Source organism: Dermacentor variabilis, chromosome 3 (assembly GCF_050947875.1).
Source record: "Dermacentor variabilis isolate Ectoservices chromosome 3, ASM5094787v1, whole genome shotgun sequence".
NCBI lineage: Eukaryota > Metazoa > Arthropoda > Arachnida > Ixodida > Ixodidae > Dermacentor > Dermacentor variabilis.
Genome location: NC_134570.1, coordinates 81,559,391 through 81,585,850, shown reverse-complemented (window position 1 = coordinate 81,585,850; position 26,460 = coordinate 81,559,391). Strand labels below are relative to the sequence as shown.

The 26,460-nt window shown below is 43.0% G+C and overlaps 1 protein-coding gene across 5 annotated transcripts; it reads right to left on the bottom strand.

Moving 5' to 3' along the window:
• Positions 1-358: 358 nt before the first annotated feature.
• Gos28 (golgi SNAP receptor complex member Gos28) lies at positions 359-26,460 on the bottom strand. Of its 5 annotated transcripts, none has more exons than XM_075685802.1 (8): positions 26,251-26,460; positions 24,767-24,872; positions 22,547-22,598; positions 12,850-13,043; positions 12,044-12,115; positions 9,040-9,069; positions 6,353-6,435; positions 359-753 (listed from the first exon to the last, which is right to left on the bottom strand). In XM_075685802.1, the coding sequence occupies exons 1-8, from the start codon at positions 26,279-26,281 to the stop codon at positions 629-631; spliced, it is 693 nt and encodes a 230-aa protein (XP_075541917.1). In that variant the 5' UTR covers positions 26,282-26,460; the 3' UTR covers positions 359-628. The 5 variants fall into 5 exon arrangements, with proteins under 5 accessions (XP_075541917.1, XP_075541916.1, XP_075541915.1 ...); XM_075685801.1 differs by having other exon boundaries at positions 22,547-22,625; positions 26,251-26,451; XM_075685800.1 differs by lacking the exon at positions 26,251-26,460 and adding an exon at positions 25,241-25,386.

The following is a 26,460-nucleotide window of genomic DNA, read 5'->3' as shown; positions in this document are numbered from 1 at the left end:
TGCGCTCCCGGCACGTTTCGATCACAGACTGCAAGCGCATCTCAGCGTTCGTAACAGAAAAGAGTGCGAGGTCTTACATGAAATGAACGGATGCTTCAAAGGGTGTAAAGTTTTGTGTACACATGCGGGCACAGATCCACATTTTTTGGCCGAGCCCATCAGTGGCGTAGCCTGGGGGGGGGGGGGCACGATAAACCCCTCTCCCCACATTTCTGTTAGCATGGGGCCTGCTTTCGCCCCCTAAAAACATTTCTGGCCACGCCACTGGTGTACACAATTCTACGGACACAAGTATCTCTGACATGTCATCGCAGTTTCGCCAAAGTTTTATTCATACACAGTAAGGATACGACCAGCATATGAATCAAAATACTTTATTCCCGCTTAGAAAACAACAAACGCGAGTTACAGCCGTGCAATGCCTCTTTCTTTTCACCAGCAGCATAAAGGTCCATTATGTACAGGCGTATAATATATATCTTACAGTCAACATGGATGGGAAGGAGGGGAGGGGGTCAACCAACCATGACCTTTGTTTTAATTAAAAACCCACTCGAGTTTCTAGGAGGAGCTTGGGCACGAGAAGCTACATGCGGTTGACAATCACCAGTGACAGCAGCCACGACTTTCAGCGGGTAACATACAGCAACAGCAGCACTGTGCAGGTCCCAATGACTAGGCCCAGTATGATGGAGTCCCGCCGCTTGCGTAGGTTGATCCTTTGCACCAGGCTGTTGATCATGGGAAAGCGGTCGTCAGTGTTGTTAAGGAATCAACTGTACCATGCAGTCATGGTGAATCTGGAACTCTCACTGTCACCATTGGCATACCTTCCTTACAAGTTGTTAATCAAGTGTTTGTTTTATTGATCTCATTAAAACATATCCAGCATGAAATTCTCACTCACCCAACTATGTACAAACTATGATTGATCTAATCGCACATCTCGGCATGGCACATGACAACTAAAGCAAAGCAGCTCAACCCTGCATGACCACGGTGTTTGAGTTTTTTTTCTATCTCTTGCTCACAGGTGACATGTGGATTTCAGCCATATTGCAATCCCCATGTTGCAGACTGTTGTAGTCACTGGTCAAGTTCAACTAATCTACTGAAGCAGGATTTGAGTGTGGGCTAATTGGAATTCCATTGCAAGCTTGACTTGCAGCGCATACATAGACAAGGGCTCGTCTTCGTCATTCTTTCTGTCCCCTTGTCTATGTATGCGCTGCAAGTCAGGTTTGCAACAAATCAAAACTTTCCCTACTGGTCAATTCAGGTACCCAGCTTTCAACCCCTAGAGTCTGAGACATGCCCTACCAACAAAGCAATCATTTTATCAGGGCCAATCCAGGTAGAAAAGGGCTAGTGCCACTTGTAAAGTGCACTAAATGTGTCTCAGGGTAAAGCCCATTAATGACACTCCGAAAATTGGTAAAAATTTGTGAAGTGTGCAAGGAATGAAGCATTTATTTATTAATACCGATGGCTCTTTGGTGAGACAGGAATGAGGGAAAGGGTGCAGGTACTTTCAGATCTGAATTCAATCACTATCTGAACTTGTCAATGATTAAAAAAAAAGCTAAAGCACTTCATGCCTACGTCGTAGTACTTATGAGGGCCATTTCTTTAAATGTATATAAATGATCTCAGGGGTTGTTCCTCAGTATTCATGATGTTCATGCATTGGTTGCTTTTGATTTGAATAGTACTTTCAGTCCGTTGTCATGAATGATGAGGCCTCGTGCAGTTGCTGACTTTGAACTGTTGTCCTTGCACATACTCAAAGACAGAGGCCAATATGTATTGCACGCCAAAATGTAAATTATAACGCATTCACTCAAATATGTAATATAAACATGACTGTTTTTTTTTCTATTACTCAACAAGGGCCTTAAAGCACACAGGCAACATGTGTTCTTCAAGGCTCAGTGAAAGACTAGCAGAGCAAGCTCAGATCTTTTCAACGGTAAAAACTAAAAAGGCATCACATTCACAGTGAATTAATTATATTTGCTGTTCATTGTATACTTGTTAAAAAGAATCCCAAAGTGATTTCGTTTGCTCGCAAGGATTTCTTAAAACAGCCACAATTAATAAATCACAAATATTTCCAGCCATATCAACACATGAAATGGAAAATGACCAATATAATTTGGACAACGGCTGGTGATTATACAGTGAATACAGGACTTGCACGGACAGCCTAAACATACGCTGAACTCCAGTGGTCAGCCTGGAGCACTCGTTTGTAGTCTCACATTGACAAAGCATGTGTTCATTTCTCTATTTGGGCTCGGGTGCATTTTGACAGTGGATTTCAAATTGTTCACTCCAATTCCCAAGCATTCATATCATCCCACCTAATGTGTGCCTTAGAAACACGCAATGCAACACAAACCTATTTGATACCAATCAGTGGAGTTGGCAAGTAATCTAATAGGCCACTTTAGATGTGGCAACCTGGGACCGCATTTTTATGTGACTAGTGTCGGATGCGTCGGCATCCTCACAGCTAAGCGCCAGGAACTGGCGATAGCGCTTCTGGCACTGAGTCAAGAATGCTGTTGCTTGTAGACACCAGTGCAACTGACACTAACAACGCAAAATGTCATGAATGTGAAAGCATTTCCAGAAGTTATCATCAGGATGAAGTTGTCATAATACGTAAATTTTTTTGTGGCAGTAACACTCGCACTTTCTGCTATAGCCAGTCTATGCAAGCTAGCTGAGAGTGAAATGCCCAACAATGACTATCAGCAAATACTGCCTGTAAAGTTGCAAACAATAGCGAACACCAGTACTGCTATTTATATGTAATGAATAAATGGAGATTACCGTACAATTCTTACTGATACTAAGTGATCATCACACTTGTAACACCTCCGTTGGTTTGAAGTTGTAAAACCAAGATCACAACATATTTATTTCTTTCTCTGGTTGTGTGTTATACAAATTCTGCAAGTTAGGCATTAAGGTTTTTTCAGTGCAAGAGTTTCTGAACAGAAGTGTCGTTTGCTGCTCAGTCAAAGTTTCAAGTTATTCAATGATAAGGGGGTGAAAGATACAGTAAAATGTGCGAATAGAGGCGTCGAAATGAACTCGAACCGAAAACCATGCCCAAACTGCAATTCTGGGTGGAACTGAACCCGAACAGAACCTGAACCAAATAAAATGGTTACCGGTTCGGCATGCAATGGCTCAAGCATATAAAGCAACAATGGGCACTCGACAGTTTGCATGAATGTTTGAATAACTACTTCTTCAATCAGCACATCTTACTAATAGATTATTATGATTTAAGAGTTGCATTGTGTGCAAGAATGGGGATAGACGATGGGAATATGTTGGTAAGGATATCCGGCCACGTCAACAGAGACACTTCCACTTCTGAAGTCGGCCATGCCAGTTGTGTTTCATGGCTGAAAAGTTGTTTCAGAGGGTCCGCGTAATTAACATTTCTGGTGATGTTCTACATTCGGCCATTAGGTCAACTTGTTACCAAAACTAGATAAACAAGATAAGCACTGCTAACGGAGAAGACAATGTCCTCAAGGTGGGATATCAACGAGTTCAGGTGCATTACTTTTTGTAACCATAACACTGTGATCGCTAATCAATGCCATCACCTTCTCACTGCGCAGTAACTGTGGCTGTAAATGGCCCGTGAAATCTGCTTTTGTTAGGTGCCATGGTCCAATAAACGCTTGGTCCTTAGCGAAGCAGAGTACAATGCTCTTCGAGTTCTATAAGTTATTCATGGGGAATATTGTGCGTTCATTTGATTTCTTTGTCCGCCTTTGTCCACAGGGTGTCTACCAAGTTGACATTTCCAAATTCCCTGAGTTTTCCAGGTTTTCCCAGAGTGCCTTTGCAAAATTCCCTGAGTGATGCAGAACTGTTTTATATCAAGACGAGCTGAAACCATATTGCCCAATGCGGTCACTTTCTGGTAAGCATATAAAAAAAACTTAAAAGAAAACAACTTAATCCAATTTGAACACTAAGGAGTAGTGTTCCATGTTATTCAAGAAGAGAATAGAAGGGAGGGGTTAGTAAAATGCACAGCAAATAAAATGTCTTCCAAAAAATTGCAAATTGAGTCGGACATTGTCTCAAATACGAATAGAAAAGGAGATGCATACAAAAGCAAATATTTTCGAACAGGAACTATTTCTATCAACTGATAGCAAGCTCAGTGGTATGAGGCCAGAACTTTGTCACAAAATGAGATTCTCTCTCAACAGCTCGTAAATCAACCTCAACTGTCCTGACATACTCTTAGCCCGCGCACGATGCCTCATGGTTGTGTTCCACTGCTTCAAAGAGTTTATTTTGGGTTTGGATGAGGGACACTTGCATCTCGGCATCAGCCAACACTTTGTTTTTAGAGCTCAAGCTAATTCAAAACGGCGGCAGCACACTTCCTTTCCCGTTCATTCCTCAATGCGTAGGTCCTTTCTGTTCTTGTACTCCTTCCGTCACTCGTTCGCCCCACGGACCATTTGAAGCATCTTCTTGATCAGTTGCACAGTCCATATCCTAGTTTTCGAACTCCTTAGGGGCCGCGAAAACGTCCGAGAAGTCGGCCAGTTGGAAAAAAAATAAATGCATGTCATTTACTGCCCTTAAGGGCTCAAGCCTCCACAGGCACATTCGAAAATGGTCTGAAGGCCTGTCGGTACACGTAGTAGGCATATCGGTGCTCATACTGTGACTGGAAATACGTGTGTACCAAGGAATACATACAAAGGAATACATACTGCGTCCCGTGGCAATAGCCCCTTCCCACGCTTGTTACGCTTCACTGCAATACTTTTGCGTATGCTTCACCAAATAACATTTCCGTACGGAGGCGAAGCTGACTTTCAAGAACCGGAATTATGCAACGCACCCTGCTATTCAAGCTTCTAAGCCAATCGCGAGGACCGCAAAGACGGAGTCCGCGGCATTACTGACAGCAACGAATTCTTTCAATAAAAAACGCTGCACCCAACGGCAAGAAGCTTCATAGCAAACGTCGAAGCAGCTAGGTCTAGCGCTGCCGCAGCATTGGCTAAGGCTGCCAGCGGATCTGCGTGCGAGAGCGCCGGTTTCAGGCAGTGAAGTAATCAAAATGGCAGCAGTGATGGCTTTGATTAATGCTGTTTCGGACCTGCGGTCACGACAAAACGTCCGGAAAGTTGGGCGGCGAAGAGTTCTTGAGTCCGAAATTTCAGACGTTCTAATACATTGACTCTATGGTGTACGTGGTGGTTCCGCGAAGCCATCCAAATTATTGGTAATCCGGAAAGTCGGTCGTTGACTGTACACTGGCAACTACTCTGGCCGACGACAGGACGTCAAAGATGATTAATTACGATTCCTGTCTTGCTCGAGCCAGCATTACCACGACTTTCGACCCTTTCAATAAAATTACAGCTAATTTTCCCTGATAGAGGCACAAATTCCCTGAGTTTTCCCTGAGCTTTTCCCCCAGATTACTCGAAATCCCTGAGAATTCCCGGTTTTCCCGGTTGGTAGACACCCTGGTCCAGTACAAGACTACGCAATTTATGTAATACAAAGTCATCTTTGACACCACAGATCACATGCCACAGTTCGCTCACCGCCAGTCCTGTAGGAAAAACCTGAAGCAAAGGGAAAATTAACTGCCGACTTGGTTGCTGTCCAAATAACAAATGTGCAAGCTATGCAGACATTATATGCTGATGCAGGGATTCTCACTAATAACCTCCATCTTCAATATGTGCACGAAAATTGCCTTGTATCATTGCCTGCATAACTTGTGCATGCAACTTGCGGACAAGTCGATAGCACTGCACAGCATATCGCCATGTGGCAGAATAAAATGCTCTGCACCAATCCGGTTTGCAAACAGTTATAAATTCTTTTCTCTGAGTTGTAACTGAACCAGAATGAAACTGGAGTGTGCTGAATGTGAACCGGAACAGGTATTTCTTATTCAGTTCAACACACTGCTAAGAATAACGAACATTATTATAATGAAGCAAATATAGAACTTTTCTTGATTTCATCGCGTAATGAGTGTACGCTTATAATAAATATAGAATAAAATGAAAGTTTTCATGTCGGATGCAACTTCGTTTAGACGAGGTTCGATCGTGCACGGTACTTGTGTGGGAGACAATTCTGGATCATTAGAATTTTTCATCTTAGCCAACATTTCAAGATACAGTACTCCAAGGCTTCGAGTCAATGGGGGTTTGCTGTATACCATGACCGTGACTAGTGTTAATGCACACAAAATGCAGGCACGTGCCACAGTGGCAGCAGATAACACACTAAAGCGAAAGTGAAAAGAGATTTGACAACTGCAGCCAAAGGATACTGGCTAGAGTGGTCATCTTGGTCTGAATGGCCTTCAGGGCATTGCGCTGACTCAGCAGCTCATCCTTTGTTCGAATGGCGATGCTGAAACAGAAATATGCCACCTATTAAGCTCCACAGTACTAATCTGCATCTCACAACAGTTACATTTGGCTAGCGGTCCTCCAGTATTGCAGAAGCTTTGAAGTGAGATTAATGATGAAACAAACCTATGAAAACAATTAACATTATGGTCTGTTTCTGAATGGAAATGGGAGAAGTCCAAACTAATAAGTGAATGCAAGTTCATACAAAAGGTTTTTTGGCCACTGTCTAAAGGCCAGAGAGCAAATACAGCCAATACAAAACATATACAGTAGAACATTGTTCGTATGCTTTGGAATAAACCCGAGAAAAAATGTACGAACCGAAAAAACATGCAATCCAAAGTGACTAAAAAATTTGACAGACTGAACTGTAGTTGACATCTACGTAATGCAAAACAATGTGCGAATCGTTGTGCATGAGATGTGCGTCAAGCTGATGGGGCCTCGGTGGCCCAAGGCAGGGTTTGTTGTTTTCCTATTGCGTATGTGCTTTAAGATGGCGACAGGAAACTGAAACAAAATCGAGCTGGAGGGTGAAACTGGATGCCAAATCGTGACACTCACACTGCACCGCCTGCAGCAGAGAACGACTGTGCGTTTGGATCATTGCCTACTAAAAGCGTGCAGTACGCTACCAATGGCACTATGGCTCACATTCTGTAAAACTTTAAAGGTTAAGATGCTTATTGCAATAGGTTTGGTGGCAATAATAGCTGTGAATGCTGCATGCAACAGCCCGAGAGGAGGTTTGCTGGCGTCGAAATAAGAAACTGAGTGCACGTCGCCGGCGTTTTCATGTGAGACAGGCGGGTGGCTACCATTCTCAGTTGTGCAGGCCTCACGCATTTTCTTGTTTACATGAGATCCAGCGGCCAGAAAACGTATATGATCGATCACAGTCTGCAGCAGGGAATCATGGTGTATTTGGGTTATCGCCTATCAGTAGCATGCAGCATGCTTCCCACGGTACCATGCGCTGTGAAATAGATAGGCAATATATTGCTTATCGCAATAATACCTTGATTTGGGCGAGTTGGTTTACCTTGACAGTGTTCATAAAAACGGGCTAAATACGAAGAGAAAAAGAAACACATACGACAGGAAGGGCGCTGATCAGCACCTGTCCTGTCTTATGTGTTCCTTTCGTCCTCATGTTTAGCGCGTTTTTATGAATGCTCATCGCAATAGGGTTAGCAGCAATAGCCATGAATGCGGCGTGCAATGACCCCAGAGGAGATTTGCCGGTACCGGAATAAGAATCTGAGTGCATGCTGGCGTTCTCCCGTGAGACGGGAGGGTGAGTGTTGCGATGAAGCTGCACCAGCGGGCGGCTATACACTGTTCTTGATCAAGCGCCTTGCACATTTTCTATTAGAGCGTAGCTCTTACGCGCCCGTTCCTGCATTGAGCATCGGCATAACCGAGCGTGCGAGGACAGAGAAAATGAAAACGCGAATGCGGAGCGCAGTTGGGGATGGAAGACGGCGATAGCAAAGAGAGTGCAATGAGGAAAGCGGTGGAGCAGGGTGCAGGGGAAGCACGATGAGGAAAGTATGGTGAAACGGTGGAAAGGAGGTGATGAGGCATGCGATGAGCACGTCCTCCGATACCATATATGGAAACGAAGTGCTGGCATGGGCTTCTAACCCACTGCACATGTGCTACTTCGCCTGTGCCGCCGCTGCTAGAGAATGCGCTCCCAGTGAGCCACACGTTCCCGTGTTCACGCTTTATTTCTGAACAATGAGCGATGCAACCAGTGGGGATCCTTCGTCTGCTGCTGCTGAACCGATTGCCCAAGCATAGGCTCAGCTCCACCACCAAGAGCACCCTGATGTTCTGAATCAAATTCTTTGCCACAATATATATGGCAAATTCATAACACTTAAACAGCTGTGCTCCGAATTCGCATTAGGAACTATTGCAATCATGATTTTTTTTACATGGGATCTAGCAACTGAACATACCATATGATCGCAGTTTGGCAATGTACTGAATATTGGTGAACAAAACTCGTGCTTTCCGGCAATGTACGAAACGGTAAAAAGTAAGTGTACCTCTTAAGGGTTATATTTTGTGCAATTGATCACGAGTGTTAGCGCCGGAATATTGTGGGCAACAATATTGTATCAATGAAGCTCTACTGCATACAAGTCCACATGCTGAAGGTACACCGAATCCTGTCAAATAATGCATAGTTCTACACATAGAATATAACACGTAATTCCATACACAACATATATAACATTGTGAAATTCAACAATATGAACCGCAAATGAAATGAACAGCAACAGCACATGTATTCTTTTTACCTCGCACAAGATCAAGTGTGCAGTATTCTTTTGTAAACAGTTTGAATTACTATTTTTCAATCATGGAGACTTTATATTAACAGCTTAGGAAAGATATGCCAAAGCACATGTTCAATAGGGTGATCGCATTGATGTAACATTGTTCGTTGGGCTAATGTGCAGCGCAGAGAAGTGCAATTGCGAACTAGAAAAAAAAAAAGGTTTAATGCCACACACAAAAAATGTGCGAATCCATGAATGGAAAATGGAAAACTTCGAATAAAAAAGTGCCCATTAAATGTCGTGCTTACTTTATCTGGTCATTCACCATCCAATCTGAACTGAAAAGGAAAGGAACAGTTGTTAGAAAATGGCAGTATGGTAAACAGCTTAGACAATATGTCCAAAAATGATAGAAATCGGCACACGTGCTATTCATCCGTCCGTCAGATGAATTTATCCCTATGCCATCCACAAGCCAACAAGCCCATTTTTGTACTCCCTTATAAAACAATATATACAGTTGATGCCCCTTACAACGGACCGTGATAATCCAGCGACGAAAAAGGTTCATTATATCCAACGTTTATTCTATCCAAAATTAGCGTCATGGTATGTTTTGAAATGGCGAAACTTTGCACATACCATTGCCTAATACCTGTGCCACTAGGGCGAGGTTAATGGCATTAAATGTTTAAGACCTTAAGTTTCTTAGCGCCATTATATTTTGATTGCTGCTGTATGCGCATACTTAATCACATTAAACGTTGCGATGGCAATAGCTGCAGTGAAATGGTTAAGTTCGTTTGCCAATCGTAATACAATAAAAAACAGTTATCTAGGCATGAGAAACATTAATCGGCGTATTGTATGTAGTTTACTTCAGGAATGTCATTATTGCATCCAGCCGTAAACTCTTTGAAGCCAAAGCTAGCTCGATGGCCAATCCATAGCGTAGCCAAAGCATTGAAATTGGAAAAATAGCGCTCACAGCTTCAAAGCTCTCAAGCAGCGATCCTGAAGAATTTGACCGTGTGCTCCAGTTTGTTCTGGCGCATGTGCTTCTTCGAGTTAAGCATCGTAGAGAAATTCGAAGGCTTCAGTATGAGGCCAACATAGCAAGGAGCCGCTGCTGTGCAAACTAATAGCTTCTCCTGGCTAATGCGCTCACGATTAGTGCTCTAGCCGTGAGTAGCGGCAAGGTCGCCTGCTGATCTCTACGATAATAAAAAGCTCCTTTTAAAAAAGTGAAGAATACATTAGTTGTTTTTATCTACAAGTTTGTTTAATATCGTGAGAATATGGTCACTACAGCCACGGCGGGGACATTGTAAATGAGAGTATGCAGTCGATGGCCAATTGAGCTGTAATAATTGTAAGAACGCACTACGCCACTAGAAAGAGCTATTTTTAAAGAAAAAGTGATGAATATATTAATTGTCTTTCACCAATAGTTTGTTTAGTCACGTCAGAATGTGGAGACAGTGGGAATGAGAGTACGCATTTTACGGCAAAGTGAGCTACGAGAACGCACTACAGCACGAATGGCATTAAGCTTTAATGCCATTAAGCATGTCCGTGTGGCACCCCGCAAATGACATTAAAGTTTAAGGCATTAGCCAGTTAATGTCATTTTCTGTGCCCATGTGGTAGGGGTATAACCCATATGCTATTGCAAAAATGAGAAAAACATTGAAATTAAAATAGGTAATTATAGAAAAATGGGTTTACATAGTACTAATCCTGCAACCATGTGGCCCAGTGCCCTTTTGTCTGCTGTTTTCCAGGTGCTGGTTGCTGACAAATGGCAGTTTCCCTGTACTAGAGCATATCTGCACCGGCCTGGTGCGCGCATATATATATATATATATATATATCAACGGCCTGCACAAAATGCGCAAAACCGCCCAGCTGGTCAGATCGCATCGCTGCCACTGATGCCAGTGGTTACTTTGTCCTTCGTACAAAACGACGGCCGGTAGCATAAATTGATGCCTTAATTTTATCTTTTACAAGCGACGACCACTGTCAAATGTGTAGCACAAACACGAGCCGTGGTGCAAGGCAGGCTCAACTCAGAGCTCACATCTCGCCACTGTGGCACTGCATGTGAGATGGCTTGACCGCATTACACGGCATGCAGTCTGGACACTTCGAACAGCAGCATATCTTCATTTTTAAGCGAATTGATACGGTGAGAAAGAAAGTGTTCTGAAGTGATGGTTCGGCGGTTTCTGAAGTGATGTATGCTACGGCTTCACTTATGTCTCACTTTAAGTCTGCTTAAAAAGCCCCTCACCAGGTCTGGCCATATTGAGCTGACAAGTGCAGAGCATACACTGCGCAATAACGATCGTGTCTGCAAAGTATTACATTGCTACCCGTCGCGGAAAGATCTGACATTTCAAGCTGAACACCATTTTTCTTTCTCCTCGCGGCCACCGCGCTCCAAGCCGGACGGTGACGTAGTGATGCCCCTGCGCCTACGTACCTAGTCGTGTCTTAGTGCGACGTCGCTCGCGATGACACGCGACTTTGAGAATTATTCAAGGCAACATCTGTGCATTCGGTTGCTTGAAATGACAAATTGAAGTTTAAAGAAATAATAAAACACACAAACGTAACAACTTCCAGTGTATAACCAAAATTTGCTATAGGGCCTGGTGAGAGGCCCTTTAAGCCTAGAGGCTTAACCACTGTGATCGTAGCCAAGAAATGCATCTGACATTACAACAAGCTATTTCAGAAATAAGTTGATGGAAAAAAAGTACTTCAATGTGTGCAGCAGTAGCGGAGTTGATGGAAATCAAAGATCGCTTGTGATCTCTTCCGCAGTACTGCCGGATCTTTCTCAATGAGACCAAGCCAATGAACTTTGCAAGAAAGCCAGTCTTTCCATGGGAGGCATTAGCCTACACATAAGTTGAACATAGTATAACGAACATGGATACAATTATATACTCAACAGCAAAGTAAACAAAAAATTCGCCAGTCATTTTCTACTGACAATCAGCGTCCGAGCTTAAACGAATATCCAATTTAACGAGATACTTTCATGTCAGTTTTGACAACATTATAATGAAGTTTGATTGCAGCAGCAGACAAGTTTTAAGCAAATATATTAGGTCAAAACACAGGAAAAGAATTCACGCTTTGGAAAAGGCCGGCACGGAGAACATGGAGAGGAGACGAATGATAAGAATTTCGCAAACGTCAACATGTTTTTTATGTGTGCCTTTTCAAATTGTGAATTTGCGTTAATTTTTCTCCTGTTGTAGGAAAAGAAGGTAAGAACTTGCTATCACACACACTTACTTTTTCAGGTGCTCGTGTTCTTTTAGGTAGCCCTCTGACCGCCGATTGAGACTTGACGAGTTCTTATAGGAACTGAAACGAAAGAGGAGATAATGTAACAAATACAGCTCGCCAGTCAACCAAGAGAGAATATGCTGTGTAAAGTAGAACAGAAAACAGCACTTTGCTGTCAAATATAGCTTTGCTTTCTTTTTTTTTTTCCTTGCAGAGCCTACATGATGACGAAACAATCTACCAGCACGGCTTCTGTCTTTCATTACAAATCACAATATGCATCATTCATAATATGTGTCAGCCTTGCCAGAGAAATTCTCTCATGCACAAAGATGTTTCAGCATTCATGACGTGTTACACTGAAGCAGCCGACCAGACAAGCAAAATAAGACATGTGTCATTTTTTAATTTCCAGCCACATTTCAAAACAAGGCAGTGCAAAACAAGACAGCTCCGAGCACACTGTCTAGCAACTGCTGGTTTATCTCAACAATCTTTCCTCATTGTGCGATGCTTCAATAGCACGCCGGAAGATGCTGATCACACCGTGAACCTAGCACTTCTCCTCTGGAATGTTTTATGCTTCACATGCTGCAGATGAAAATTCCACAATCAGAGGTGCTATTCACTGTGTTCACTGTGCCAAAAGCTAGTTCTGTATAGTGAAGGGCAAGAAATGGGCACCAGAAATACCTTTCTGGAGTCCATGAACTGTCATTTGAGAGGTACTGGGCTACGCAAACTGTGTATAAGATACATGCAAGAGTTGGAAAAATCTGCTTCAGTAGAAGCGAAGCGGGGGCACCACCTACTCCATGTCCTTGCGCACGGACCCGAGGAGCAGGTCCCTCTCCCGGTGGGCCTGGACATTGGTGCGTGTCTTGTGGAACTCACGCACGTAGTCCTGCAGGATGTCCCGGTGGCGCTGCAGCGTGTGCAGCACCGTGGCACTGGGGGGCCCGCTCGTCGTCTGCACCTGACTCATCTGGTCGTTGACCTCACCCAGCTGCAGAGCGGCGAAGGAAGACCACAGTGGAGGGTGAGCGGAAGGAAGATGCATGGCACTGAGCAAGCCACAAGGGTGGCCCTTACTAAGTTACAAACTAAAGATTACAACCTGTCACACTGCACAGGGTGTCTTATTTTTATATGTGATACAATTTCTTTGCATACGCCCCACTCTGAGTTTCCCACTAAGATAAACTAAAAGTAAATCCAGCACTGTGACTGTTTAGCTACCATGAGAATGATGAATAACACATCGGTTTGCCTAATCTTTGTGGCTGTGGCTACAAATGAGTTCTAGCGGCATTATTTATTATATTTTATCTTTCTAAATTTCTAAGCAATCACATTTTTCGGAATGCATGAAAGCATTAAGTCTCTGAGGACACACATAACAATTGCGAATTGTTGCACTTAAAATGCAATACTACTTTTACTGACTATCATCAAGAATAGCAGTCACAAAGCCATCGGAAGCCAGAAGGACAAAGTTTAGTCCAAAACGTGTACTACACATCATGGCTGAACTGGCACAGTCACAGCTCCCATAATGGCAAATGAAATTAATTGCCATAAAAGAGTCTATATGAAAATAACACTAAAGAACCCTATATGTTATCAGCAAGGCACTAATAACATCTCTATTGAAGTTAACTGAACCCAAATATTTTGGATCATGAATAACAAATGTTCTAACTTGGAATGAGCATACTGACACAATTACCGGAAACTGCTTTCGTAAGCTCTTCCTTCTAAAGCACTTGTTAAAGTATTCTACTTAGCCTCTTCACATGCTAGCATGAAGCACTTATTCATCCAATGTTGGAATATGCAGTGACAATGTAGGATCTTATTACTAAGTGTAACATAAAGAAGTAGGAAAGTGCAAAAGAAAGTCTCGCAATTTACCTATAACTCTTAAAATCAGACATCAGTCACTAAAATGGCCTGCAATCTACTGTGGAGAGAAACCATATTTGTCGCCTTACGGTCTTTGAATTATTTAATAGACATTTAAATATTAACACTTCAGGCATTCTTGCGTATTCTTCGGGTTATGCAACTCACAAGTGACACAGTGAGATGGCAACAACTTTAAATTCATGGATTGTTATCTTTTTTTTCCTAGAACTGTAATTAACTCAAATAATCTTTCTAATGAGGTTTTATCACATAGTACACAGTCATTGTTCGAAAGCAGTTTCCCTTGACCCTCACTAATCATTGCATTGTATAAGAAGTTGTATTGTGATTATTCTATATAGTATCATTGTATTTTTCTTATTTTTTTTAAATCTTTGTACTGCATGTTGGATTGTAATTATTGTTATAGTGTATCTTGGATGTCCATTCATGCCTGTATCTTTTGTAGTCTTCTGCGTCCACCCTGCCATGATCTGTTAAGGATGATTGCAGTATTCATAAATAATAAAAAGAAACAGTGCCAGATTGCCCTTTAACAATTTTTTCCCAGTCAGCTGAATTAGGCTTAACACATGGCCTTGAAGCTGTATCAAAACAGTGTACAAAAAAATTATCAGTTTGAACCAATAACCCCAAAGAATCCCAAATGTACTACATTGCCCACAAAATAAATAAATAAATAAATAAATAAATAAATAAAATGAAAAAGAAGAAAGAAGAAAGGCTCTTGTTGCAACCTAACGCCCTTGTCACACTTTATATATACTAGTGTGGTTTCTATCTAATGATATGAAATGAACTTAATAGAGAGTTTTAGAATAGGGGCCCAAAAAGTTCGAGGCCCAAAAGAGCTTTGCGGGTGTTGGCATTGGGGCAGGCAGGAGTGAAGAGCTTTAGAATAAGGCTTTGCATTTGCAGATAGCGTCTTGCACTTGCAGCGCCACTACAGTGTCAAACAAAATCTATTATAAATAATAAAATAAAATATACCACTTTATCATAAAAGTAATTTTAACTTCCATGTTTTATTACACTTTAGAGGTTATTTTATTAGCAGCAAGCAGTTTGTTTCACTTAGTTATGAGTAACGAACTTTACGTGCCTCAGCCAAGTTAAGCCATGTTAGGCCTACAAGCCATGAAATCGGCCCTCAAATTTGGAATCAGCAGCGTCTAATGAATCAGTCTTCGTTACAAACTTTAGTTGAGAGAAAGCAATAGCCGCAGTCACTTCTCCTAGCTTGCGAACTTCACGTTTTGCCATGAATCGAGTCCAGCTTGGTGCTAGGTTATAGCAGTTGCTTCGCTGAGTGCTGCCATGCTTGTTCATGCAAAGCTTTCTGGGCAGCCTTTGGGTTTCCCGCTAAATTGGTTAAATAGCGTGCCCGACGCAAAACCCAAACTCAGTTCGCGTCTCGCACATGCGCAGAGTCTTCGACACTATATCTTTGGGGCCCCTATTCTAAAGCTCTCCAATGTCATTTCCCCTGTGTGCTGTCACATGGTGAATACAAATATGCCTTGAAAATGATGACCATGACGTTAGGAAAAAGAAAGAAGTTAATAAAACTTGCATTTAACATGTGTATCTTTTAAACAGCGCTTCTCAGCAATAAAAAAATTGCTTTAAAAATACATGCTTAGCTGTTTAAGACCATTTATCATAGCTGCACAACAGAAACCAAGTCAAGCTTAGCCAAGCCAAACAAAAACAACAAGGCTAACGACATATGCCTCCCAAATAATTTAGTCTTGCCATACTTTTATCAAAACATATGTTTCTGCTTCAGTCCAATGCACTCAACTTTTTGGCTCTGTGCATGCAATACTCAACACATGCGCACGCAAGGACCGAACTGCGAGGGCTAAACAAAGATGGCCGACACCGGCATCCAGTTACAGTGAGCTAGAAAGGGGCAGTGCAGCACGCGGAGGCAGCGACACACAGGGGCACCCGGTGCCGTCAGTGGTGAACGGAGCGGCAGCGCTGCAATCACTCACTCTTGCATGCGGTTGCATGTTGCGTGGCTAGAAGGCGCATTGTTAGGAGGCGTATTGCCTTCTTTGTATGAATGTCTGCTGCTTTTTTTAATTCCTGAACATTTTAGCTTGCATCAGCAGCAACGAGTCCGGCAGATTCTGTGCGACATTATTCGTTTGTGCCGTGCCTTTTTTCTTTTTTTCAAGGATTCACCTAGCTAATGTGCCTTGAAAGGTGCGCCAAGAAGAGAATGAGCGTACAATGTAGCTGCCTAATTTAAACTTACTATTTTCATTGTTATGGGAACGAGTATTTGCTTAAGCAAAGCAAGCAGCGACACTTTTGAAGTTCATGTGCTCTTGTGCCCATTACCATAGCAATGCTGGCAATGCATTAGTGTGGAAAACTATTTTAGATAATGTTGTTCTGCGCCCTATATCGCCTCCTGTGTGTGTCCCCTACTCTGTTATGCCTGTATAGCGGGCATTTAGTTACAGATTGCACAGACCATGAGCTTGTGCCCCTTTTGTGAAATGCTGTACCTCAAACTGCTCCCATGGCCACTATAGATATAACTATAGCTGTTTTGCCATTTCTGCAAAGCTGCCATTTGGCTTCCGGCATCATTGTTGTGCTAGCGCTTCTCCTTCTGCTCATTCATGTTTACTGTGTGGACGCAACATTATTTCTAGAGATGAACTTCAGTGAATTTTCCAGATTAAATACCGTATTTACTCGAATCTAGGCTGACCCAGATTCTAAGCCGACCCCCTAAAGTCCGAAGCCCAAAAAATATATATATATTACCTCGAATGTAGGCCGAACAAAAAAAGCGAGGAGAGCGTTCACAAAATGCAAACAGCCTTTATTGAATCTGAATGCGCAGAGCTCATACAACGTCGTCGTCGCTGCTAAACTCGTCGCTGTGTTTCTTGTCACTGTCACCTTCAAACAGTGCACTATCTTCGGCACCGTCAAGCGCATTAGATATGCTGCACTTTTAAAGGCGTGCAAGATCAAAGTACCTGGGATGTCGTCCCATGCTGCAGCTACCTAGCCCACCAGCTGCGATAGCGAAGCACGTTTGATGTGGCCTGTTGCCATTAGCATGCGGTGTTTGTCAGTCAACCAGTCCGTGTAATATTTCCGCAGACGATCCTTGAAAGGTTTGCTGATGCAGACATCAAGTGGCTGGCTGCAACTGGCCCGTCATGCCGCCCACACAGCGAGGTCCGTGTTCGCTTGGGCGAGTGCAGCCTTCACGTTGTCGGTCAAGTGCCGACGGTAAGAGTCGACGACAAGGAGCGAGTTCTTTGTAAAAAGGGCTCCTGGACGCCGTCACCACACAATCTTAACCCACTCTTCCACCATTGCACCCGTCATCCACCCATTCTCATTTGCCCGCACAATGACATTTCTTGGGAAAGTTTCTCGAGCAGGCAGTGTCTTCCTTTGAAATATCATATAAGGAGGGAGTATGTCCATCAGCTGTGCAGCACAGCATCACAGTTGCACGCCGCTTCTCATAGCCCACAGAGCGCACCTTCACCTCCTTGGCACCCCTTTCATTCACGGTTCACGCCACTGGCATATCAAAATACACGGCCGTCTGGTCGGCGTTGCCGATTTGCACAAATTGTAGGCTGCCGCTTCTCTCTTTCGCAGCACGTAGTGCTGAAAAGCTATCAGCTTTTCTTCGAAATCGCTTGGCAGCTTCTGGGTGATTAAAGTGTGACGTCGGGGGCTGAAGCCGAAGCGCTTCATGAATTTCTGAAGCCAGCCCTGGCTGGCTTTGAAATCCTTTGACGTTAGGCCTCACTCCCTCGAAAGTTCCCTAGCTTTCGCTTGGAGCACTTCTGTTGTCACTGGAAGGGCAGCTGCTCTCTGCATCCGAACAAAGTTGGCCAAAACTGTCTCCACTTCGTGGTGATGGCCTTTCTTTGGTCCGCTAAATGCCACCCTTGTTGCAGCGCACGCAGAAAGCTGTTGTCGTTGTCCCCTCCAATGACGGACGTTTTTCTCGTCGACGTTGAAGTCCCGCCCGGCTTGAAGGTTCGACAATGCCTCTGCGGCTATCACAACTTTTCACTTAAAAGCGGCACTGTAGTGACACCTCCTGCTTGTTACCATCGCGGTAACACCACGCCGCACACCGATACGGCCAACACAACACAGGTCAAAATGCCGACCTCGCATGTGTATGATTGGCTACTGACACAGCTAGCAGTGGCTGCGATACTGACTTTTCTAGATGGCACTAGCTATGCACTATATTTAGCAGTTTCAATGAAAAACTGGTGCGTTTTTTAAAATCCTCGAATCTAAGCCGACCCTAGAGTTTGGAATATGATTATTTGAAAATAACTACCGGCCTAGATTCTAATAAATACGGTAACTTCCGTGTGTTTGTGACATACTGTACTTCCATCTGCACATGCAAGTCTTCTCTGCTGCTTTTCAATTCGTGAACATTTCAATTTGCATCAGTAGCAACAAGTCCAGCTTATTCTGTTCGATGTTATTCATTTGCACAGTTTCTTTTCTTATTCTTCCAGGGTGTCCTTTATCTGCCATCAAAAGGTGCGCCAAGGAGAGAACGAGTGTACTATGTAACTGCTAATTTATACTTACTTTTGATGCTGCGGGCACTAGCTACGTTTAATTCCCGTGACGCAGCCACTCGATAGCGATTATGTACGATCAGAATCTCCTCACTTGCGATTACTCCTCACTCGTCTATGCTCTGTAAGCCCTGTAAGCTAAACAAACTCAATCCTGATTGCTGAACTTGTTGGAGTGATCCTCTTCATTCGCGATTGAAGGTGCCCGTTTTCTCAAGAGTGTGGCTAGATTCCAGCGGTGAAGACAGACACGCTATAGTTATTTCTGAGACCGCTTTCGCATCTGTGGCAAAGAAACAGCACGCCTTTTATTTTCTAATCGTCAGACAATCGTCAGACAATAGAAACTAGATAAATGAAGAGCCTACGGGCAGGCACCTGAACAAAATCTCCTGTGCTCGCCAAACATGTACGTTCGTCGCAGTGGATGCAAGCATTTCGTCTGATTCTTTTCAAGACTGGTCGATTGCAGCGCTGCCGCTACCAGCGACGCTGCCCGAGTCATGCGGTGGGTGCCGCCCGCTGCACTGCCCCTTCTGGTACACTGTAGCCCAGTTGCTGAAGCGAGAGTAGCATTTTGTCAAAAAAACGTGATTCACATGTACGCCAATGAACTAGCCCTTAATAAACCAAATAAAAATACTCCTGTTTTAATTACAAAGATAAAAAAACAATACGAAGAGTGGCGGCCATCCCTGGTGTTGAGACTATGCATTCGGTCCCACATCAGATGCAAATTAGTTTTGTTAACTCATTAGATTAAAAATGTTGTTTTGAACTAATGCCATTACACTTTTTCTTGTGACAGCAAATGAATGACATAATGAATAAGTTTCATTTGTTGTAAATTACATTAAATTTGCTGTTTGACTGGGGTGTTACTTTTTTTTGTAACCAAAACTGTTTCAATGGCTTTAACATTTCAACGATCTGGATGACCACTGCTCGTTATAAGGGATTGTCACTTTTTCGCTTATGAGGAGCCATCCTCAGAACACTGACGGTGGTAGACATTCTCCCATCATCACTTTTATTGAAACAAATTATCCCCATAATATTTGTAGCTATATTCCTGTGTTCTGATTATGTTATTTATGGCATATTCTGTCCAAATAAGTTACCCATAATGGTAGTTTTCTGAAATAAGAAAGTGGCATCAGAAAATAAGAAATCGCTTCATTTCGTTATGTAAATTAAACCCCTGACTTAGGCCCAAACAATGAAACATTCCTTTCCTTCTACCGCTTTTTAACCTTATGTGGGGCCTCCTTGCAGCAAAGGAACGATGGATGAAGCAAGTGTACTCTCCCTTTTCCCATCCTCATGTAAAGAATGGTTGCCGCATGCCTGGGTTTGAGAGCATGTCTTAAAAGCTTTACGCAAACACCATTATTAAATAGAAAGAAGTTGCATCATCGCACAATATTTAAATCGAAGTGCTAATATAGAGACGCCTGGACGCTTTCTTCTAGTTTTGTTTACCAAACGTGAAAAATTACCACATTTTAGTGCAAAACTTGATGTGTTCCAGCAACACTGGTATGCCGGTGTCAGGCAATGCCATTCATGCTGAATGTACTGTGTACAATCCGTTGACATTGACGCCTGGCACCGTGCTCGTGCATCTCCGCAGGCGGGTAACAGCGCACATGCGCGAGCAAACGTCACATGGCCAAGCAGTAAGATGAAACGCTCGTTCAGGGCTGGGAGCAGCGTAAGGACACATGAAGGTAGCTTTGGAGCTACCTTACGCTGAGGAAGCACCAAGGAAGAATTCACTGAAGGCCCCATAGTAAGGAAACTTCCAGAGTGACATAAGGCGGTGTCGCCACACTGAAGGCTTCCTTACTCAGGTAAAGAATATTTAATTGTTTGGCTCTTAATGCCCAGCACAATCACTAGAGGCTGAACTGATCACGCATTCGCAAGAGATTATACATCATTTGAAATTGGCAACTATGCATCATGCTTTAGCATACATTGTCCTCCACAGTGTCACGGGCACTGAATCGCCTAAAAAGCACCAGAATAGCTCTAAACGCTGTAGATGTCAACTTTTGAATTGTGCCACAGTGCACTGCAACCCCAACAAAATGCTACTGCATGCCAACTTTTTTATATACGCATTTTACAAAATCCAATATCACATGGAAGTTGAATTCTCTGCTACTTGCAGTTTGTGCAAGTTTCGCGAGCCAGCAAAACCAGCGCAGCACTACGCGAAAGCGTGGGCGGCACGGAGTGGAGCGAAAATGAAACCTTTCTACTGCTTGTGTTGTTGCCAAGGGTAATTTCAATAGGTTCTTTTTTCAAAAATGAAATTCAACTGGACAAGTAGCTTTTTATTTCGTCTTATAATACAATACAAAGATGTCTTTTGCAACAAGTGGTTGAGTACTAGTGACAGAATTTAACTGAGGAATGCTTTCGTCATTGGGAAAGTACTTAAATGTCCTGGGGGAGTCTCTAATCATGTCCCTGAATTTACCTCAATTTCTCTATTATTAAGGGGCCCCTCACCAGATCTGGCCATTTTGAGTTCACACAACAGAGCGCACAATGCGCACCAACGATCGTGTTTGCAAAGAATTGCATCGCTACGAGCTGTGGAAAGGTCTGAAATTTCAATCCGAAAGCCGTTTTTTCTTTTTGCAGCCGCTGCACTCCAAGCCAGAGGGTGACGTACTCGCGTCCCTGCGCCTACGTACTCGGGTCCGCAGCGTGGCATCGCTCATGGTGACATGTGACTTCGAGAATTATTCAAGGCACTATTTGTTATTTGTGTGATCTGTTGCTTGAATTGACGAATTGAAGTTTAGAGAAATAATAAAATGCACAAACGGAATGGCTGCATGTTTTTTGTTTTACTTTGCACAGGAACAAGAGAGATGTACTTCCGCTTCGTCTGCTTATCCCACGGTCATGCAGTCACGTGCACAGGTACTGAAACAATGCCATTTTTTGCCATGTTCCAGCATGTGAACATGCTCTGCAATCCGCTTGTTCTGCCTCAGTGTTCGTGTAGCACTGAATTATACCGCTAATCCCGTGTCCTTGTGCACAGCGCGCAAAATCGTGCGCTGCGCGAACGAGACAACAGCTCGCATGCGACACCGTCGGCGGAAGTGCATAGCGCCGAAGAAAAAAAAAACGAGGAGGAAAAAAAAATAAGGCAGGGCCTGTGACGCATGTGTCACGCGATCCTCAAGGTCCGGTATGGCAGAATGGAGAAAAGGAATTTCGCTTGCGGAGGCTAGACGGGGTGAGTGGAGAGAGCATCTTGCTTGACAGTGGAGCCCACCTGCTGAAATCATGGGTTCGCGGCGTTGAAATATTTCTATCTCGGCTATTAATGAGCCAATTTGAAAAAATTTTTGCTGCAGAACGCTTCCTAGTAGACATGTAACAACTTGCAGCGTGTGACCAAAATTTGCTATGGGGCCTGGTGAGGGGCCCTTTAAGGCTCTGTTTGCGATAATATTGATGCCTTAGAGATTCTCGAGCACTAATCTATCACTTAAGCTTGATTTAATGTTTGCCTTTAGAGTAGCTTTAACACTACTCGTACAAAGCTTGTTGCCCTCCCTATCTTTGGTCTTGTAGGTTTACGTGAATGTTCAAAATATAGCACGACAATAAGATATGCCCCAATGCCACTACTGTAGCAATATTTATGTTCATTTAGATGTTACACAATATGCAAGATACCATGAGTGGAGATACCATGCATGCATTTCTTGCAACACATTTGTCACATAGCTGTACTCACCAGGAGATGAAACGAAAGAAAAAAACAAACATGACAATGAAAGGCACTCACAAAAGTAATTAAAATTATATTTACAGATGAATATAATTAGATCCTACTTCCAGAAAGGAAAAAAGAATTCCTAGAGTGCCAAATTTCACAAATATGTATACACATCAAAATAAACAAAACATTAAAAGAAAAAAAAAGAAAGTAAGAAACTTTCCTTGCCTTGGATAGCAGTTGCTCTATTTCCAAAGTCATTGTCTCGAACATGTGGTCCCTGCCAAGCAATGGCGCAGTGTCAAGGCTATACAAATTAGAAAAATAAAGCAAAAGTACTCAGGTAAATGAAAACACTTAAAAAAAATGACAAATGTCATCACATATTTCTGAATACCATACCTGCTTCCTTTAACATCCTGTGATGAGAATTCACATATTATTAAAGATGAACAGGAAAAAGCGAAAAATACACAGTGCAGGTCACCTTCACGCACGAGAGAGTTCCTCAAATCATCATTGTTAGTAATGAGACTACATGCAAAGACATGAAAACAGGTGTGTATGGTGGCATGGGATGTGGAAAAAAAACGAAGAAAAATGCAAAAAAAAAAAAACAGATAAACTGCCAACTCGACCGCTGCTAATGCCCTGAGAGGATGCGAAGCTGCACGACGGAGCAACAAGTGGCTTTCTTGCATCAGAATATAGCTTCACTTTAAAACCACGTGTACCAGTGAAGAGATACAAAAGCCAAGTACATACATTTCCAGCGCTAGCAAGTTATGCTAAACAATGTATTTATCCATTTTTGCACTTCAAAATCACACTGAAGAGAAAAATGCACTGTGCAGTGTTAGAAAATTACGCTTCTACAATACGAAAACAGCCATTCTTATATCGAGAGGAGGCTAGGTAAGCCGCAGCAGATGAAACGCGGATGGTCCCGTCGCTTTGAATTTCACGCACCAGCTTGCCGTGACATCAGGGATTGTGGCGGCATCTGCTAAGGCCTGGTGGATTTTTTACAGTAAAGACGGCCTACAATGCATTTTTTTTTAAGGAGCCAAAGACTAAACTTAGCAAGTTTTGAGAACTTTTACTGCCATGACGACCTAAACACGAGAAGATACTTTGCAATCCATGCCATCACACATCTGAAATACCAGCATTGAGGTTTTTGCATTAAATTCAAGAAGGTTGCCTTTCATTTTGTCTTCAAATAGTCAACATCACATTGCAAAATTAAATGAGAATATTTTTGAAAGAATTCTTTAAACTGATTTAGCAGCCCTCCCTCCCTTCTTTTGTGTTTTCCAACAAGCTTGTGTTTTAGTGTTCCATCAATAACAAGGCTATGAGTGCCAAAGTTCTACATCAAGGGGAAAAAAACACAAAACAAAAACAAGAAAAGATAAGGGGTGGTGGAAGATGTAGACATATGCAGAAGTAATACGCAATTGTTACGCAGACCAATTGCATGTCGCCATGTTGACGAGTGCATGCAGAGCATTTTAACATTGACGAAGGAATATAAAAAAAATTGTGTTACTCCAGCGCCCAATGTCATGCACCTATGATCAAGTACCCTAATTTAAGAACATGTACCCCCTCCGGAATTAAATTCCGGCTTCTTCGTTCACTTCTGCACTATATAATCCGCTGCACAGAACAGGCACCAGCTGCTGCTTTGTGAGAAGCCGTGCTATGCATTGAAACCAGAGGGCCAGGTTGAGCAACAACGCCTTGTCTGGTAACTGCACTTAATACCACAATGTGCATTTTACTAGCTGTAGTAGTGACAATGCCTGCCAAGTAATGCTGTGCATTTTCACCATCAAGTACTGCCTCCACGTGCCTTAGTTTTCTTATGTCGTGTTCTTCCCAATAACAATGTTACATATTCTGCACCATTCCAAATGGTTTTAAAATCATCAGTTTAAAACCGCGACATTCCAAAACCATCAAGCCCAGTTTTGTTCTCTAGTACAAAACACACCATTCCTGCAGATGTGAACAAGAAAGGAAGGACACTGGTTGACAGCAAGTGCTTATCACCTGCCAGTGCAGTTATGTGGTTTGGTTTGCACTGACCAAATTACATTGCTGCTGCGCTTGAAGATCACATGACTGTCACTGCACCTTTTGCACAGGTCCATCAACATTGCTTGACTCAACACAGACTCTATGCTGCATAGCCACAAATGTGACCCAAGCAGTTATATTGGCCCTCATTGTAACGACCTGGAAATTTGGTATCATTTAATGCAACAGGCACTTGTAGGTGTTCTGCCTCAGTAGGTGTTCTGCCTCAGCTGCCCAAGGCAGAACACCTCCAAGTGCAATGCACGTTGGCAGAGGGTACTCCCAAATCAAATACCGATATTTCTTGCTTTTGTACTATGTTTTTCTTAACAATATAATTAAAAAAATACATGGCAACCTCACCTTTCATTCTTGAGCTCTCTGGAACCAAAGCCAGTGCCCAGCTTGCTGAAGGAGACAAGCTTGAGGTCGATTTCATTTTCGAGGTGGCGTGCTTGTTTCCGCAAATCTAAAGATTTATGTACAAGGAAACGCTTAGCCAAACATGCAAGACGGATGTTTGCAGCGATAGATATGATGTTTACTGTGAAGCATTCAGTACAGCACACAAAGGCAAAATACGGATTAGAATAAAAGGTAGGTGTAATGAATGTATTTACAATCACAAATCTATAAGAGCAAGCTATGGCTTACGCTTCAGGAGGCCTAATTCATATGAAGAGCAACAATGCGCATTTAATCTGTACTGCGAATCGATATGAATGAGTAAAAGTGTACTTCAAGTAAGAAGTCAGCTTCAGGGCGTTTAGTGTTTTTTCTACTGGGAGTACATAACACTGCCATGACTACAAACTATCAAAATTAACATGTACCTACAGTTGAGTGTTCTCTGCACTCCGTGCAGAAAAAAACGCCTGCCAATTGCGTTGCAGTCATACATGTTGTGCGAGTCTACAGCAACTAGAGGAAATACAGATTTGCTTCACTTGAGCAGCACACATTTCAAGAATCTAATTTCGATCTCCGACTTGTTCGCTTGGTTAAGGAAGAGAGAAAGATTACACGTGCGAAAACTGACAAGAAATGACTGACACGGATTCTGTTCGTTTTGCTTATGTCGCCAGGAGGCGTCGATAAAGAACATCTTCAGAACCGTAGTTTTGCTGTATCTAAACGGGACGAACAAAGTCGAAGTGCAACAGCCGTACAAGGAAGCAGCGCAATAAGGCATTCGCATGTCTGACATAATAGAATTCTAGCGCCGGTTACGGTGCCAGCTGCCATCAAAGAGCAGATGATAGTTTCGGGAGCACGTCTCGAAAACGAACATAGGTTTAGGTGCGACCACAGGCTGCAACTGCCATTTTTCGGGAAAAGAAAAACAACGGGTCACCGCATGCAAATCAAGAAAGCCGTAGCCTATTCAGTGCAGTGAGTAAAGGCTCATTCTTTTAAGACGAGCAAAATGCAACGTAACACGACAGTCATCGCGCTACTCAAGTCTCACACGTCAAAACGCGGAAAACGAAACACTACGATTGTTTGCTTCGTTCGCGATAGGAAGAATGACCAGTTCGAGCAGCGCGTCTACTCGGGTGGAATCAGAGGCGAGCAGTGTGCCTTGGCAAAGCGCAAACGGGGCGCGGTTTCACGAATGGCTCTTCCCTGTCTTAATTACTGCTGCCAACACACTGGCAACTAAACACGTATGCTGTGGATTCGCGAGCCTACTTCGACGGCTAGTCGACAATGTCATCCCCGCGATATTCAATTTAAAGCTCGACAAGTACGCTGCCGGTATGAAGCCGATGGCATTACGTGTCTTTCGCGGCGACAAAACGCAATTAGCGCGCTGTCGGCGAGAACAATTGGATGCAATAACATACCTTCCAACGCATAACCAGCGGACGCCATCATCAACAGATCAAAAGCAGCATGATTCGTTCGCAAGGTTTCGCTAGTTTCGCTGACAGCGGGTCAAAAGAAAAGTGAACTAAATTTTATATAACGCCATACGTAGTATCACAATAGAGAGCCTGTAAAATATCAAAATAAAGAAGAGAGAGCTTGCGAATTGCTTTTCAAATCTACGGTTG